Genomic DNA, 19,935 nt, shown 5'->3' on the forward strand with positions numbered 1-19,935 from the left:
AAAAAAAAAAAAAAAAGCCAAAACAAAAGGGAGAACCCGGTAGCAGCGGCAGGAACAGCAAACATGATGGCGGCAGCTCCCATCCAGCAGAACGGGACCCACACTGGGGTTCCCATAGACCTGGACCCGCCGGACTCTCGGAAAAGGCCGCTGGAAGCCCCCCCTGAAGCCGGCAGCACCAAGAGGACCAATACGGGCGGTGGGTATCACTTCCACCTCCCGCTGGCCCCATCCCCCGCCGCCCGCCCCTGCCTCCCTCCCTCCCGCCACCCTCCCTCCCTCCCGCGGCCCGGACACCTCCAGCCCGAACCCGGCGGCTCCCGCGCCCTTGCCCCGCGCCCCCTCCCCTGCACCTGCCCCGCACCTCGCTGTCCCAGACACATTTCCATTTCTGTGTTTATCATTCATCAAAATGGCGACCGGTTTTTCGGAATAGACCTATCTTTCCATTTAATCGGTCGAAAGGCTGACCATTTAAATATCCTAGACCTGGGCTAGGGGCTCCTTTCAGGAGAAGGAGGATGACCCCCGAGTGAGGTGATGGCTGCCCGAAGATGCGCGCTGCATTTAACAGTCTGATAAAATAAATAAATAAATGGCACTTGGTTAGCGGATAGCAAATGATTGGGGCACCGGAGAGTTTTCTCTCTCCATCCCCTCGCTTTGGCCACAAGTAGTATGCAAAATCTCGAGTGCATGCTCTTACCGCACTTATATTGCCGGTGAAAATATCTCATTGATTTTGTCTTCAGGGTGTGCATACGAGGGTGGGGGTGTCTTGTACTGTGACTTGTTAGTTAACATCCTGCGCTTCCTGGGAAGATGAGTTATAACGGGACCGGGATCGCTTCTTCATTTGCACTGGAGTCATCTTAACAATGCACCCAATGCATCGAGGCAGAGGTGAATTTATCTACAGCATGTACATTAGAGACGAGACTGATGGGGGTCTTGCGACGGCACGCCCGCAAATTTTGGAACGTTCATTCACATAAGGAAGCTGGATTTACCGGGGGTGTTTCCTATTTAAGACATGATCAGTTTGACGGAAATTAAAGTTCATGATGTTGGCTTTATTTTCTAAAACATTTTCATTTCACTGTGTCTTGGATCATCCGTCCCCTCTCTATTGTGGTTATTTTGGAGAAGGAACATAATTATGTGTTTGGTCACTTGTAAGCGTTTTTTATATAAATCTCATAAGCTTTTTTAGTATTGGCAAAATTCTTAAGGTCCTTTAATTAATGAGCTTAAACAGATCATGGTAGACTGAGAAGTGCTAAAGAAATACACCAGGATTAGTTAAATGTGCCAGTCTACACCACTTTGAGTTATTTCCTGGCAGTTATTGAAGACTTGGAATACACCCTACAGTTTGGGTGGATTATTTGGTAGGAGAATGTTTTGCATACTTTAAGTAGGATATAGGCAATGGCTAATTGTAGTGTTAGCTAATGTCAAACAAATGTAGCTTATCACTAACAGCCCTTTTAATTATTTTGCAGCTTGTTAAGTGAAGGTCTGTCGTGGTATCAATTTCTGAAGTTTTGTTGGAGGGTCAGTTCATTTCATTTTACCATAGTAACCACAGATAGAATTGGAATACTTCCATGTTTGAAATAACAACTGGAATTTAGTCATCAGTTTTTACAGTGCTACAAAATAAGAGCGCGTGTTAAAATTTTAATTCCAAGTTTGAAAGTGTAAATCCTAGGAAATGGAAAACATTTTGAGCATATTTATTTCTCAGTGTATTTTGCTTATTTTTGCTCTTTAAAATTTTAACCCCATATTTGCCGCACTTTATGTCAATGTTTTAATTGCTGTTTTTCTCCCTTGAGGGTGGAGAGGGAATACCAAGTTTTAAAATGTCATGTTAACCCAAGATATTTCTTTGCATTTTTCAGAAGATGGCCAGTATTTTCTAAAGGTTCTCATACCTAGTTATGCTGCTGGATCTATAATTGGGAAGGGAGGACAGACAATTGTTCAGTTGCAAAAAGAAACTGGAGCCACCATCAAGCTGTCTAAGTCCAAAGATTTTTATCCAGGTAGGTGCAATGGTAAAGAGATTGTTTGCTTTATCTCCTAGGAGAGAAAGGAGGATCTGTGTGTGTTGTGTGCTGAAATGAAAGAAATTCTCACTAGTGTAGGCTTTATCATTTGCTGTAGTAGAATGTTTGTGGAAATTAGAATATTTCCATTGTTGATTATGTTCTTTTTCAATTATATACTGTGTATGTGATTTAGACCAATTGGGAGATGAATCTTTGGGAAATTTCTAAATACTAATTTCTTATTAGGAAACAACTTTAAAATTTAAAGATAGAAACTTGGACAGCTGGCATCAGGAAATAGGGTTCTTCTGAAGTTTCAGACATCATTGTAATGACAATTAGTCTAGAGTGAATTCAGAAGAGGGGGTAGGAAGATTTCTCAAAGAATGGACCATTTACTTCTAAATCCATTATGTACCTCTTTCTGCTTCATTGCTTTGTTTGTTGGCCCTGGAGTAAAGTAAGAGAACAAGTGCTGCCTCTTACGATTTTTAAAATACTGAGTTTTTAATGCAATTGGAAGCATATAATTATGTAAGAAGTAAAATAATGCTTTAAAATTTGTGTGGCTTAATAGTTGTATTTAATTAAAATATGTTAACCCACGGGAATATGGCAAATTTTGTAGGTGATATAATTTTTTTGTACTTTACAGTGTGTTTTTATTTCAAATGTTAAACAGTTCTGCACATTTATCCTCTTTGAAATTTTGCTACTCAGTATATAGACTTTAAGTTTAATTGGGAAATCTCCATAATTGAATAGTTCATTTACCAGATAAAATATCATTAACTTCATTAACTGATTAGGTTTTGGTGGGGGGGGGGTATTTTATCTTTATGACCATAAAAATATTAATGTAGTGCTAAGGGAACTGATACTGCTTATTTTTTTTTTTTTCTGGTGGAGAAGAAAAGCCGATTTGCTTTCAATGATCTAATTCAGTAAGAGTTCTTTAATACAGCAAAGACATCTGGCATGAATGTAAGCAGAACATTTGGAGGATTTCTTCATAGCCAATCACTTGGTGGTAGAAAATGGACCATTATTTTGGATAAGAAGGTTTTAGAATGGTTGAAACTGTTATTTAGGTATATAAATTGAATGAAGTATATTTGTAAACTTTAAATTTATTAAACTAAAATGTAATATGCTAGAGATAACATCTTTTAAAACTTTGTTTCCAGTGAGTGTAGTTTTGTAAATGGTGTTCCTTGTTCCTGAAACTTTCCTTATGCATTAACAAAGTTTGCTAACATATTTACATTCATATGGTTAAAAGGTATATTATGATGAAAAAAATCAATGTGGAATTGTGAAAACCCTTAGTACAAATAAAAGCACTCAAAAGAGCTTGATTGCAGAATTAATAACGTGATAGTTTTAGGAAAAGAGCTGCAATGGTAAATTAAATTCACTGTCAATAGATGAAAATGAAATAGCTTTTTTGCATTATACATGAGGTGGTATCAGATGTGCAGTGATGTTACAGAAAATTGGTGTTTATCAAGGATATTCCAAATAGTAAATTAAATGCCTTTTCATTTGAATATAGTTTATTTTCAGTAGGTTAGAAAGGGTGCACCAAGAATTAGGTCTTTTGTTTTCAGTCCACTTAGTTGTGCATTTTTTTTTATTACATCGAAATTGCTTATTTTATTTGTAGCTCTGAGGCATGTTATTCATATAGAGCAAGCACACATTTTGGAAAAAATGGAAAACTGGAATGTGTTGAATAAAATTGTGTGTGTGTATGTGTGTGTGTAGTGACGTAACCTGATCAAATGTGAGTTGAACTGTCTGGATAAAAGAAGGCTTATACTCTGCCTGTAACAGGTGGAAACCAATCACACAGTATGGTATCAATTTTAAGGATGAAATAGAGCCTTGCAATTTAGTCTGAGTACTTTGTATTTAAATACAATTTTAGTTACCTGTTTGGACAGAGACATCTCTCTCTTCTGATAGACTTTAATGTTAACAATCTGTTCACACTTGACCACAAGCCTGTGGAATTATCTAAGGTTCTGGTATTCTTCAGTATTGCAGCCTTTGAGCCCTCTTCAACTTCTCTTATTCAGATATGTGTAAGGGATAGTTTACCTTGTTCATCTCAGATGGACTCAATTATATAAAACTGATTACATTGTTGAGTTATAAGGATTTTCTTGTAGGATTATACAGTAATTCAAAAGTACATTTTTATGTGTTTTGTAATTGTATTTAGATTTGTATTCTGTTATAATGGATGTGACTGATATTTTTTGAAGCATTTTTCTGTTTCTTCTTTGGTAAGAGTGTATTTGTGGAAAGTATACTTCAGTTGTATAATAGTGAATTTTCTCATACTATCTACATTTTGAAACAGAATATAATTGTTTTTGGAGGTTTAATTAAAAATACTTGTGTATTTGAGATAAATGTTTTCAGGATACAAAATGCAAACTACAGGCATACTTTGGGGATATTTTGATAAATTTCAATTCAAGTGATAGGTATATCATCTTTATTATAGTCAATATAATTTCATATTTATCATATTTGTTTCCCTCTAATATTTGTAAAACATCTTAAGCATGTTTAATATTTATGGTTAATATGAGGAAAATACTTTTGCATATTAACTGGTATGAATTGAGAATTCGTAGAACTGTATTTTCACTGTATATCTGCATGTCATATATTAAATAAAATAATTTGGGGAGATTGTATGATGAAGATTGTGAGGTATATTTTTCAGTTACTATAATCAGAAAGAAAAAGGTATTTAAGAAGATTTATTTTACTTCTTGCTGTGTAATTTATTTGTCCATTTATATAAATGTAAATCTTACAGAATACTAACTTATTACTCAATAGCTTATGAATTTTTTCTATTTCATTGGAACAATCAAATTTTATTTATATCTTTTTTATTAGTAGGTTACATGAAGTTGTTGCTTTCTTATTTTAGGGCATATGTAACTGCATTTTCAGAATAGCGATCCTGTTCTTTTTCATTCTTTAATATGGCTTCTTAGATTTATTTAGTTTTTATCAATAAATAGATTGACTATCTGTTAAATTATTTTTAAATGATTGGTTCAGTTAATTAAGAGTCATTGAATACATTATTGTTTGGGAATAGTAAAAGATATATAAAATAAATACTGTCTTGTATGCTTTAGATTTTAGACACTTCATAGTGTACCTATTTTTATGTCATTACATGACACTGGAGATATTTAATATATCGATCAAACAAGGATTTTTCACCATACTTCTGGCATATATTGGTGGATATTTTACTTGGTTTTCATATTTGTAGTTATAAAACTGGATCATATTTAATATAAATTATTTTCTGTATAGTCTGTAAGTCAAAGTTTGAACTTAGTATTCCTAGATTTATTATATGTTAATTTTATTGCTGTCTAATTTGGGTGATTAGTTTTTTAAAAATCACAAACTATTTTCATTTTGTTTTGAAAATTGAGAAAAAGTAAATATATATAAGTGAATTTTTCTGTTTGTGAAGGAATTGCCATATATTGCCTTCCTTCTTTTTTGGCATGGTGAAAATTCAGTGGCTAATTTATCCTTCTGGTTTGGGTTATATAAAAATTGTCATGTTTCTGGAAATCAGAGGAGTTTGAAGTTTAAAATAAATTACTTGTTTTGTTTACATTGTTGAAAGAAAAATATTATGACATTGACATTATAATATGAATACTTTTGTTAAAGCTTCTAAAAGTTGCAAGATATACTCTTTGATCTTAGATGCAAGGTATTTAGAAATTTATTGGTATATATTTTAAGGCAAAATTTGTAAGTAAATAGAATTTTAACACAGAAAATAAAATACTGTAATTTCCAATGTGTTCATTTTAGTTAGGATAGTTATACAGTGCTATACTTTCAATTTTAGTATGATCAAAGAGTTGCTGACACAAGTGTTTTATTTTAAACCTTAAAATTGTAGTATTTATGTTTGTCACACTAGTTATTGTTGTGAGTTATTTTATATGTTATCTCTATCCTCAATTGAAGGAGAAAACACAATCTTCCACTTAGACTCTTCTATCTTTCTGAAATTTTCCTGTATTTTTATTTTTAATACTTTATCATTTTAAAAGCAGTCTTAACATATGAAGGAATGTTACTGGCATAGCATAATTTATATCACACTGTAGATTCTGAAATATACAATTTTTACACTTAATCCATGTGAGCAAATGTTTTGGGTAGTGGGAGTTTTTAGAAAAACTAAATAAGCGTTAAACAGCTAAGCAATCATTTTATCTGATTCCTTTTTATTTCATTTTGATATTTTATTTTTCATTTAGTGAGCTATGGAACAACATCAATTTACTTTGTCAGTGTTTTCATGAATTGTATAGCACAGTGTCACTTTGAAATTTGTTATTTGAAACCTGGATTTTGAACAAATCTCTCATTTGAAATTTGTAACATTGTGAGGAAATAACAAATATCTAATAAAATTGCCTTACAAATACAGCCCTACAGACTTTTAGGAATAGTTTTAAAATATTTAACACAATTGGCAAAATTGTTCAATATTTATGTATTGAAACTGTTTCACATAATATATAAAGAGGAAAAGTGATCTGTATCTTATGAACACTAAGTAGTATGGGGTATAATTAAAACTAATCAAAATTTTGTCTATTTTATTCTTTTGTTTTGCTGTAACTTAAGAGAAGTTCATTTTAAGCTTGTAAATGACACACGTACCATTTATTGAACACATTATGCCACTTGTTAACTAAAACTCACTTAGTAAACAGTTTTATTAAAACCATGGAATTTACTCTTATTTTGTTTCCAGTTTAGTATAGCTACGTTATAAAGCACAACTTTTATGAGCAAGTGCAGCTTTTCAACATAAAATTGGGGGGACGAGGATGGGAGATTTGTGCTTGATTGCCATCTCATTTCCATCTTTGGATACAGCTCTAGCATAAAGTTAAACAACATCTGCAGAGATCTGACTGACAAACATCTCTCTGGGACTCATCATTGCAGCCTGCAGCAGGTGCATTCAGCTATGCAGTCTTATCCAAAAAGAGGTTAGTTTGTTCTAACATTTATCAGTAGACCAGTGGGAGCAAGTGAGTAGAGAGGAGAGGTTGGTTGTCACTTGTCCAGTGCTGGAATACTACAGGTAATTGGACTGGACTGGTGGGAACCTCAGCAGTATGTGTCTCACATTGCACTGCAGCTGCTATGGCGCTTAATTAACCTGACCCTCAGAGACTGAAGTGTCAGGGTATAAAACGCAACATGTAAGAAATGAAGCAAGGCTTTTCAGTATTTTCTGATGCTGGGTTTGGTGAAGTTTACATTTCTTCATGCTTTTTTTTTTTTTTTTTAAGATATGGCATTTGCTTTTTCATATATTTAATATTTTAAAACAAGTGATTTTCCATGAATCTGATAAAATCAACATAAAAAGGAGATGGGGGCTTTAGGTTTAGAAATAAAAACAAAGAACCTTAGGAGAGAGTGATTTAAATTTCCCTATTTACTTAAAATTAACCCAGGTACATTTTTAAATCATCAGTGAGTGGAAGTACATTGTTCTTTTTTGTTATAATCTTTGATTAACACTTGTGTATTTTTATAGGAGAAATAGTTCCTGTAAAATTAAGTTTTATCTTAGCATATTTAAGGTCCCTGGCAAGCAAACTTTCTGAGTGTCTGGTTTTCCAACAAATGAAAAATAGGTATCCATGCTAGAAATGTTTATAGGGTGTTCCACTTTGACAATGGAGTACTGTTGAAATAATCAAGTGCTGTTGAATTGTACTACAACTAAATTAAAACTTTAGATTAAAAACTCTAAAAATTAGTCATTCATTTCTGTAGCTTAAATTTTCTTAATATATTTTAAGTACTAATTTACAGTATGCTTCCATGCCATACCTAGAAGTTTCTTTTGTGTTCTAATAGTATTCCAATTAATATAGGTTACTCATTACAGTCCTATGATTAATTGACCTTGAATAGAAAACATTTCATCAGGTAAAAAGGCAAAGTGTTCTATTACTTTAAAATAATTCAGAATTTTAAAATGGCATTTGGAATCTTTGTGAAGCAGTTTTGATTATTTTTTACTAATAAGAATTTTTGGGTATCCATTGAATATAACATCAGTTACCCAACAGTTTATTAAATGATGGAGTTTGCACAGATTTTTTCCTAATAATTTTGTAACTTATATACTTTTAAAAAATATATTTTTTCCAGAATTGTAAATAACTATTTGATCTTGAGGTTCCTATTTATTAAAAAAGGTCTGTTTAAATTTTTATTTGAATTATGAATAGTGGTAATTTATTAGTAATTATAGTAATTAAGGGAAATAAGAGTAAAATAATCATCTTTAGAAGACAAGGAAACATTTCCTCCATATTTTAAAAACATGTTTCAGTTTTCAATTTTCAACCAAGATTTTTTTGCTTTTGATATTATAGATTATTGTTTTCTTTATCAATTCTCATCAATATAAAAAGTGATTATTTAAAAGTTTACATATATAGTTGCCATCGTTTAAATTTTTTTGATAAAGAAGATAATAAGAAACTTACTACAAAGTCTAAAAAGAAAAAGAATATTGTGTACATTGACAAACATTTTCAGATAGTTTCAATATATGGATATTCTTTCCATAACAAATCTTGATCATGAAAACACATAATATCTGCACTCCATCATTGATCTTTTGCTGCTTCCTGCAGGGCCTGTCATAGCATCGTTGACAGGACCAGATGAAAAATGAAATCAGTATCTTGAGTTTTTTAACAACAAAATGATTCAGGTAAGATTTTGGTGTGGAAAAATGAAACAATTTTTACCATTCTTAAATCATTTAATAATTGATATTTTAAATTAATATTTTTTCTTATTTCAAAATCTGCCTTATGTCTTACTGATGTTCAGTATGTTTGTTAATTTCTAATCTTTTTTCCCCTGAACTCAGTAATTTAAGTTAGACTATAGTATCTCTTATTCTCCCTATGGAACACAGCATACTTTTGAATTTTTAAGGGGTAACTTTTCTTTCTGTTTTAAAGATTTTTGAGAACAGGTATAAACTGAAAGCCCCATTACTCTTTTGCAATAAAGATTTTCACAAAATCAACTTCTTAAATGATTCTGCAGATTCTGCACTCCCTCTACGATAACTTAAATGCTGATTCAGTTGAATCACTTTTTCAAATTTTTTTTTTCTGTCTTAAAAAAGAAAATCATTTTCATTAAAACTGTTAATCATTTGCAGCCCTAGTGTTGCATGGGGCTGTGACTCTTCATAAACTAGTAATTTGGGTGAAAAAAAAAAAAAGAAAGAAGGAGTAGTACATCTCATTATAACAGAATATAGTAAGGAATGTGATAGGTATTTTTATATATTTTTTGTTACTAAGTATTTTAGAAGAACTTTAGCTTCAATTTTGCTTAGATTCAGTTTTGGAAAAAAAAATCAAGGAATTATGTTAAAAACAAGTATGGTCTTGGGAGAGTATTCACATACTCAGCCTTAATATAACTTGTGTTTTTAGTTTTCTAAGACTATTTTTTTAAAGCAATGAATATGCTTAGTAAACTAAGTTCATTCTTTACTGTCATATCTCTCTGGAAGTTTTCTCTTGTTATATTTATCAAATAGCCCCCTGTAGGTAGCTATTTGATCAATGATTAAAAAACATCTTATTATTATTATTTTTTTTTTTGTAAAAGAATATGGTCATGCCTTCCATTAGCCTCGGGAGTTATGCTTTAATTGTTATTGTCTTCTTAAGCTTTATTTTAAATTATATTGTAGAACATTATATTGTAGAACATCTCTGTCAAACACAAAATGAAGATACATCGGAGTTTAATGAGAACATCTATGAGTAGCAAGGATATTTCCCATTTAAATAAATTGAAAAAATAGAATTCATGGAACTAGATAAAAGGAGTGAGACTTCACTTAAAAGTTGAGAAAGCCTAGCTACCAAGACAGTAAATGATATGTGCTGATAATTGTCGTGTAACTAACTATATTTTCTAAAGCTGTGGTACAGTTACATTGGACACTTAATTCTCTTCTTGTTTTGCTACAATCCCCCCCGCCTTTTTCATATGGCTATAAGGAAATGAGTCTTTTATTTTCTCTCTCCTAATTTTAAAATTAATACAGGGTTTGTTTTTTTTTCTTAAGTTGAAAGCATAGTAATTTATATCTATATATTTTCCCAACTTGCTAATCTTAAAGGCCAGGTTACAAAATAAAAAGGTTTTGTTCACTAGAATAAGGTCTGGTCATTTTCTATTTTTCTGTAATTTTACTATTTTTTTTTACTATTTTGTAGCACTTTGTCACTTTTCTTCATTTGCTAACTTTCTTTTGCTTGCAATTTTGTTCATTAAATCTACCTTTTTTTTTGCTTATTTTGGCTAAATAGTTAACTTTGATTAAAAAAGCATATACTTTCTAACCAATTATGCTTTCAAGTACATGATTATTTCTGTATTTTTATGACTTTAAATAAAACTTCCCTTACATGTTGCATATGTTGCCTGGATATTCATAGTGGTTTTAAAACAAAAAATATACTTTAAAAATAAGTATGAGACCGTAAGCCAACCTAAGTAGAAAATACAGTTATAGTATATAATCATTATTAACTTTAAATTGGTCCAGTTTTACATAAATAGAATTTTGATGTTATATATGCTTTACATTGCCAGTTTAAGGACCACTTTCTAATATAACAACTATTTAATGTGATTTTTCAAGACTTTTTCCATCACACTTGAGTTTAAAACAAGAAATATTTTCTTGATAGGCTTTATACAGATTAACTGAATAATGGCATTAAACTCTATTATTGTGAAGGATTTTATGTCATGTCATCCTCTTTGCCTGCTGGGATATGTTCAGTGTACATCCTAGTGTTTTCAACATAGGTGGCACTTAAAATTTACATGAATGTATGAATGAGCAATTTGAGATTTCTTCTGTGAAGTGCACATGTAATATTAATACAATAGATGTAGAAGGTAATACATCTTTACTTTTTTATTGGGAGTGTATGTGTGTGAAATCATTGGATAAGTGAACCTGTCAGTTCAAAAATTCAAACATGAAATGGCCACAGAACTGTTTAGGATAAATAGGGATCAGGTATTAAGGAAAAAGAGTGAGAAATAACAAGGAGATTTTGCTTTTGTTATTAGCATTTTGTCCTTGTGAGAAGAAAACTAATAGCCAATATTACAGAAAATAGTCCAAACACATCTCCAAAGTGATCCAAAGTGAAGATATACTTTTAAAGTACAATGATGTAAGAACATGAGCTTAATTAATCTTTATTAATAAAATAACTGTAATTACCTTCATACATGACTTTGAAGTCATGTCACATTATAGTTTAGATACTGCCACATTATTATATATTCAAGTGTAGTCATGATGAATTAAGATAACCTTAAAAATCAAATGTTATTTACAACTCAGATACATTTTATTTAATATTATTTAATATATGACTAATTAATTTTAATGTTTGTCAGTCTCTCTTTTTCCACCTAAGGAGGAAAATCTAACATGTTTTAATGCATAATAGCTTTTAGAATCTAGACTATTTAGTTTTCTTACTACGAAAGAAAAATGAACTTCATGTGTGTTGTTTGACTAATGTGAATATCAAGGTGTTAATATGTGTCATTATTTGAAATTAAAATTTTAGGAAATTTATTGACTTTGGCTACTTTAAAGCCTTTTAACTACTTTTTAAACCTTTAAAATATAGAGGAATTCATGAAATACTAATGTCTCAGATAAATGCATTGTTTTGATTTTTGCTACAATAAGCCAATGACAGATCTAATAGATGTGACACATTTAATAGGTACTCTTTAATTTCTTTTGCTTGGTCTCCTACATTTTTTTAAACTCTCTTTTTAAAAATCTGTTGAAGAGCAGTAGATGAAGATAATTCCTAGTGTTTATTTACATGGCTGATTTCACAGCCCTTACATGCCACATTACGAGAATTTAACATTTTGATGGATTTATGTGCACCCTTTGGGGTTAGAAGTAACATACAATGCCCTAAAGATATTTCTCGCAAACAAGGGAGCAACTAGATCACCAAAAATGAATACCTGGTTTTGATAAACCTTGCTTATAGTATGATGGTAGAATTATGTGTAGAAAGTTAAAACTCAGTGGCTGGATCTTGAAAGAAAGAGTTAGACTTCAAAAAAGTGCTAAATGGAAGAACTAAAAGGTTTTTGGGGGTTGAATTTTAATTTCCTTGTAGACAAGAACAGAAGGTCATTTGAAGTAGAGAGGCATAAATATATAAGCCATGGAGATACAACAAAGATACAACAAATTCTTGGATATTCATTGGTTCAAAAGTAGTTTGGTATTATGGGATAAGTAGTAGATACTGTTGGGGAGAGGGAAAATTGTGGACAGAAGATAGTATTAATATTTGTATAGATAAAAGAAAATATTCCATATGAAAAAGAAAAAAATGAAAATATTTATCTTAAAGATATAGTAACAGTAATGTTATTACCTAAAAATGTGTCTATTGTGTCCATAAAAATGACTGGCATTGGTTCTGTAATTAAAATATATATATATATATATATATATATATATATATATTTGTATGAATGTAGATTGCGACATTTGTACTGTGGAGTAAGAATTGCCTGTGAAGAAAACAGTGTTAGCTGAACAGTCTGGCTATCTGCTTACGGAAAATTAATAGCATTAAAGAGAATATTAGTCTGTTTAAAAAGGGAAAGACTAAAGGAAAGTTAAGGGATACAGACAAGCTATTAAGAAACATGAGGACTTTCTTTTGTTAAGCAATTGTGTGCCAAATATAGAAGAATAAAAATGTGAGTCCTAGTGAAGGACAAATGACAGTGGAGAATGTTCTGTATGCAAATACTTCAGAACCAGAAATGGTTTTGACATTTGTTAACTTTTCCATCTCCCCTTGGCTATGTACGAGACAAGCTTACTTTTTGATTCATAACTGTTTAGAATGATAAAGTTCTTCTCATTTATTAAGTTACATGAATATATAACATTCTAATGTTCCCATCATATGAACAGATGCATTCATTTTTGTTTTAAAGAAAATTAGTGATTTGTATGTGTACTATTTTTAACTGTAAATTTGATGCCATTTATATACTGAATTGTTGATAGATGCACAGTAATTGGTATGTATTATATCAATGCATAATATCAATTACCCATTGTTAGTGGATTCTCTTTTAATTTAGTTACTTTGTTTGGAATCATGGTTGATTATTGAGATTCAGCAGTATTCTTCATTATTGATAAATATTTCATGTAAGGATTAAGCAATACCCTGTCAAATTCATAGGTACTAAAAAAATGACTGGAAGGCATAGCATTGTTCATACATTTAGAAATTGAGATTAAAAGTCTATCTAGCAGTTTATACTGATTTGTGGAATTATTGGCTAGTTATATAGAGAAACATTAAAAAATTGAACAGCTGAAGTGACATTAAGCACCAGATGGGGATTTGAAATAAAAATATTCACTGTGTAATCTTTACTTAAGTGCTATTCATAAATCAATAATATCAGTTTTATAACTCAAGGTTGAGTTAAATATAAAAAGGAAGAATAAAGGAAAGTTTCATTGCCTTTAAATTGATATGCATATCATGGTACTATATCATGACCTGCTCTTAAAGGAATAAATAATATAAGTAAGATGACTACATACATTTTTTTTCGGTTTGTTTGTTTTGTTTTGCAGAGCAAATACAATTATTTTTCAGGGAACTTTGAAGGATATCTTAGGTTTATGAATTATTTCAAAGCATTAATTGTTTGAAATATTTATTTTAATTTAACATCTCTTACAAATTCTGCTTTTAGAATTAAGTATTCTATTTTGTTTTTTACACATCTCAACAGAAAATTTCCAGCCATGTTATCATTACAGTAATATTTTAAACTTCTAAAGTGTATACCTATTCTGTTTAAGGAAAGGTATGTTCCTTTCAAAGCTTTATCATATTTTTAGCTACAACTGATATATTTGACATTTTGTTTAAAAACTAGAATACTCTGTATATGAAAACACTAACTGTGATAATGAATTAGATATGCCATATGTGACAGTGTAGGTTGGCATATATCTCAAAATGGCATGTTTAATGTACTGTATTACTAAGATTTGTAATTTTATAGTGGAAGGCTCCTACTTTTATTATATGGTTTCCTGCTGTTGGGCTTAAAATGCTGACAGACTCTACTTTGTAAATCATTTTTCAGCCTCTGTAAGATCTTTTTGGTTGGAAATTATCTAAGTGGGATATGTCTAAGAAACTTATTCTCTGACGTTTATGAAAATTAATGAGAATATTACAGATAGCTATAAATGTGTATAGTAATTATATGTATATAATATTTAAGGATAATAATGCTAATGTATTTGTATGATCAAATGGCGTAGTTACTGAAGTAAAAAACAGTGTTATTTTTAGAAATGTACATACATCAATAAGAAAAGTTTTGAGTTTCTTAGAATCGCAACAGGAACACCATTAAAAACAAACTGCAGATTGCCCTCTTATGACAAACCACTAAGCCTTGAAATCCATCATTCTTGGATATGTTTAATTTTTCCTTTGATTTTTAAATATATTGCTTTTATCAATGATTTTTAGTGAAGACCTTTTAAATAATTCAACAGGTTCCCTTAAAAATGAACAGAAAACTACAAGGTGACTAGGGCAATTTGGGTTTAATTATATTAAACAATTTAAGTGAGGAGACCATTTTCATTTTCTGACAATCTAAATATATACAGAACAAATATAATTTTGTTTTAGAGGAATTTTGAAGAAATTTTGGATTTGGGAAATGTTTGAAGTAACAGGTATCTAATTAAACCATTTTTGAAAGAGCCAGATTCTGAATGTCTTTATGTGCCTTTTAAAACTCTTAGTACCTTTAATGGGGAAAGTGATTGTCTTGTTTTTAAAAATTCAAAATCAGGTCACTAAAAGTTGCTTAATGTAAGTAAGTGACACATAGAAGTTTTTGTTTTATTAAATCTTCCATCTTTCTGATATATTTTCATTCTTTTTTAAAAGTTTCTTTTAATATATTCATTACATGTTTTTGTACGATATATGGTTTCCCAGTGAAATTCCCACCATCAGTTCACCCATGTACCATCATCATAGTCCCTGTGCTCTTCCCACTCTGGTTAATTCTTAAAGGAATATCTATAGATAGGATTTTTGATCTGTTTTGCAGGTTGAGAAAGCAAATGAAAGTTAAAATTATTTTGATATATTCAAGTAAATGATAAACTCATATCTTTACTGTCTGTCATTCTGTCAGTCTGTGCACCAGACTCATAACTGAGTTTGGAAATACAGTAATTAGTATTTATATGAGATTTTCAAACTGCCACATTGGTCCATCACTGGGAAATAATTAGATATTTTAATGGATTGAGTAAATGTTTTCTTTATTCAAGTATTAGTCCTAAAGTTTGAACTTTGCCATTGGAAGGAAAACTCAGAATGTATACATAAAGATCTGTAAATAAAGAACCTTGATACTTGATAGTTTCTTTGTATTGCTCATATTCATACTGATATTAGATTTCAAGATGTCTTGAAATTCCTCATTATCTATGAAAATAATTTATTTACATGAAACTATTCTCTTTTTTTTTTTGCTTAATTACCCCTGTGAGATTTTGTATTACTTTTCAAATCATATATAAACACTACTCCAGAGATTTTTTTTTTAGAGACTTAAAATTAGAAAGGCATAGTCAAGTCTCAATGACCATACATATTGTAATCAACACTTTGAATATTATACGGCGGAGTTTATTAAGAAATTATCAAATCTACTCAGTATTGTCTATACCTCTTGGGGATGTGAGATGGAATACAAGATTCCTAGAAGAAAAAGTGTCAGACAGCATAATTTGAATCTGAGCTATGCCTCTTATTAGCTGTATGATTTTGATAAAATCATTTAATCTTCTGGGACTTAATAATTTTTTCATGTGGGTAATGGGAATATTGGTACCTTTCATATAATTGTTAGTTTTTGCTTTAGGTACCACAAAAGAAAAAAATGTCACAGCATATAATACCTGACATAAAATAGGCAATTTTATGACTTTTCAGCTCTTTTCATATTTATTAGATGTAATAATACTAAGTTTATAGCAGGGATTTTAATGTAAAATAAATTACATAAAATTTATTGCATTACTATAATGTGTCTGTTAAAAGGAAAACAATGCTATTAAAGATTTTTCCCCCACAGCTAAAGTTGATTTTTTATCAACCCATATAAAATGCACAGATTGCAGAGAAAGTTAAAACTAATCTTTTTATCCATCCTTTTCCAGATAATATAAGTAATTTGTGTATGTATAAATTTGTGCTTTATATATGTCTTTTTATATAGTTTATATTTTCAGTAGATAATTAGAAGTGATAGTAGTTGTTGCATGTACAGATAAATTTTTAGCAAATCATATGTTTTGAGTTGTAAGTTTGTAGTACTTCTACTGTAAGGTGTTCTTCTACTGTGTTGGCAATATCGATATTGTCTTATATATGCAGATTTATTTGTATTGACTCTTGAAAATTAACATAATGCATTATTTTCTGTTTACACACATGAATATAAAATACTACAAATATTGATAAAATCTTTAAAAGGAATTTTAGATAGCATATACAGAATAATAATTGTTTTCATGATCTTTTCAAGATACATAGACTTGTGAAAATTCCCTGTTAGTCAAAATGAAAGTCATACTATATTTATGGTGATATTTCATAAATCTTGCAGTTTAACTTTTTTTTTTAAACTTAAACACTGTTAAAAATTGCTCCTGTGAAGACTTTATACATTTTATATTCCTGCATCTTCTGTAAAAGTTCCAAGAAATTTGAGTGATATAGTTTGATGAGGAGTATATTTTAGGGGTCATGGTTTATTACTTACTTTCTGTTCTTTAACAACTACATTATATATGTTAAATATATATATATAACTATATACATATATTCCATAAGTAATTATGAAAATTATTTAAAAAAATATTTATTTATGCTTACAGAACTGGGGTACAGGCCAGAGGTGCGGTGGGTGAGAGGATTTACCAGAGACGGGGTGGGGAGCAGAACAGGCAGATTGACAAAATACAGTTTGCTGAGGGTAGCAGCAGGTGGGTCAGAGGAGGTCTGCCACACCATGTGACTCATCTCTATGCCCAGGGATTGAACTCATGCTCCAGTGGCTTCTGAGAGCTTTATAATGTGGTGCTATAACCCGTTGCTTTAACTCACCAGGGAGAGCCCGATTACAAAAATGCTTAGTTGCCAGTATGGTAAATTTTTTAAATGCTGTCTATATTTTTAATAGACAGCATTTAAACTTAACGCTATCTTTAAATACTTTACATATTAAAATATGTATTAAATATTTTGGATTGATTTAATCAAGCAAGAACACCTATATGTATACTTTTGTGTGACTGTATTCATGACAGTAAATATATAATCCAAATCATTTATTCTAGGGTTACTTTGTGGAAAATGCAAAATATTAGTGAATATCTGTCACACTATAGAGTAAATTCAACTTTATATTGAAAATGACAAATCTTTTAACATGCAAGAATAGTAGAAGCTATAGGATAAGTAAGGAAACTTTGCTAAAGGTTACTTAATCTAGAATGATTAAATTCTGTGGGCCAAATCTTTAGAGAAGTAAATATATTCTTAGATACATAGAACCTTTAGAGATGATGATATTTGAAGTTGTATTGAAAGTTGGTAGTTCCTGGAAGAGGAATCAGTATTTAGTTTAGACTAGTGATGACTTAGAATTATTTCTGTGTATATTATAGTATGGTTTGGGAAAGAGATTGAGAATAACCACTACCTCCTTCTCACTTGTAACATTTTCACTTTAAAAATAAGGCATCAGGCTCCACAGTATATGATGGCTATAAATATATATGTATATATAAAAAATCCTCTCTGTCATCTTGATTAATGATCTTATTTACTTATTCCCCTGAAAAAATAAAAAAAAAATTATATACTCCCCCACCAGATCGAGCCACCTAATTCCTTCAGTACTTTTAATTTTTTTTTTCCTTTTTACTCTGATAAACCCCCTCTCTCCCTAAGAAAGACCAGTCCTCCATTTTTATTCTAATTTCCATTCCCTATTGGTCTGTTCTCAGTCTCCATCTTCAAATGCTAGTTAGTAGCATTTGCACCAGTGATCACAGTGATCATTGCCTCTCCTTTGAAATGTGTCATTTTACTTTGAGCACACCTCTACCTCACTAATTGCAGCCTCCAATTTTCTTGGCTGTCTTCTTCAGATTTCCCTCAGCTCATCCCTAGAAGTACCACAACTCTCTTCAATGTTTCCTATATATATGCTAACTCCTTAGGTGATCCTATCAGTTTAATAGCTGTAAATAGCCACGTGTTTTTTGAGATTACCAAATGTTTTTATTCGTTCTAGACCTGTTACCTGATTTCTAGATAATGATGGCAGTTAGTTACCTACTTGATATCACTTGGATGTTTAATCAGTATTTTAGAATCAATATGCATTTAAATATCCTAATCTTTTATTCAGCCCCTGTCTACCTCTCCTACTGTCTTCTCCATCTCAATTGTGGCTTTATCCTTATAATTTCTAAGTCCAAAATCTGGGCAGCTCTCTTTGTCAAATTCTACATTTAATCTGTAGTGATTGTGATTATGTTGCCTTAAGTGAAAGCAAAAATAAATATTAAAAACAAAGGTAAATTTTGTAAATGCATTCTGCTAAGCCAAGCAAAGAGTTAATTAAAGATGTAGTTGACTGCTGAGTCACTGTTAAAAACATTTTGGAAGGCAGCAGAAATTAGTCTGTACCTATTATTGTATTGATCAAATAACTTATAAATTGAAAAGAAAAAGCAATAGAATGGCTACTTTCATGCTTAATTTTTATCTTATCAAGAAGTTTATAAGAAAAAAATCTATTCTAAGGAATACCAGTATCAATACGTCTATTAAGGTAGCATAAGTATTTTTATACCCATGAAAAGCAACTATTAAAAGAATAGGTATGAGGAAATAGATAAAGAAAATTCTAATTGCCAATTCATTGGCTTGTATCAACATGGAGTCTGTTGATCCTTGATGTCACAATTAGCTTAAAATGCAAACCTTGTTAAGTGGTATATAGATATATTTATTGTTAATAATAAACACATTGAACCATTTGGGATATTACGCTAGATGAAAACTTAATCTTTTATACACAAGAAAAAAATTATCCAAGTGATAATTGTTCTTCTATAAAATATTTTAAAATACTTTTGTATCTTATCAAGTATTTTTTTCATTTTATTATTTAATGAGAAAATTATGCAAATTAATGTCGTAATTTTTCCCTTTAAATAAATAATTTTACTATTTCATTCTGAACTCAGTTATTAAAATAAATTCTGGTATTGTACACATTAGAAAAATTGAGCTTATAGTGCCAACATATTTTTAATAATAGTCATGTAATAACAGGTTTTGTTTCTAATTATATATTTTATGCACATATCTTATTGGCAAAAGATAATTGATCTCTGAATAAGGCAAAATAAATATTTATACTTGTCAATATATAAATGATGTGGGAGGTTACTGTTACTTAAAAAAAGGGAAACTGGTTGCAGCTTCCTGGATTGTGGGTGAATACATGTATGTATTTTATTTACTTTTTTTTTAAGATTTATTTATTTATTCATACAGAACTGGGGTACAGGCCAGAG

General features: G+C 30.6%; 1 protein-coding gene across 1 annotated transcript in view; it reads left to right on the forward strand.

Annotated features, from left to right (window-relative positions):
- The first annotated feature begins 6 nt into the window (after positions 1 to 6).
- The window catches only part of NOVA1 (neuro-oncological ventral antigen 1), a 141,912-nt gene continuing 121,983 nt past the window's right edge, over positions 7 to 19,935 (forward strand). The window contains exons 1-2 of the mRNA XM_004681966.2: positions 7 to 199; positions 1,908 to 2,051. Coding sequence (XP_004682023.1) covers positions 64 to 199; positions 1,908 to 2,051 — 280 coding nt within the window. The 5' untranslated portion in view covers positions 7 to 63. The remainder of the gene's footprint in view (positions 200 to 1,907; positions 2,052 to 19,935) is intronic.

The sequence above is a fragment of the Condylura cristata genome, unplaced genomic scaffold (genome assembly GCF_000260355.1).
Source record: "Condylura cristata isolate star-nosed mole 26May11 unplaced genomic scaffold, ConCri1.0 scaffold00013, whole genome shotgun sequence".
NCBI classification, from domain to species: Eukaryota; Metazoa; Chordata; class Mammalia; order Eulipotyphla; family Talpidae; genus Condylura; species Condylura cristata.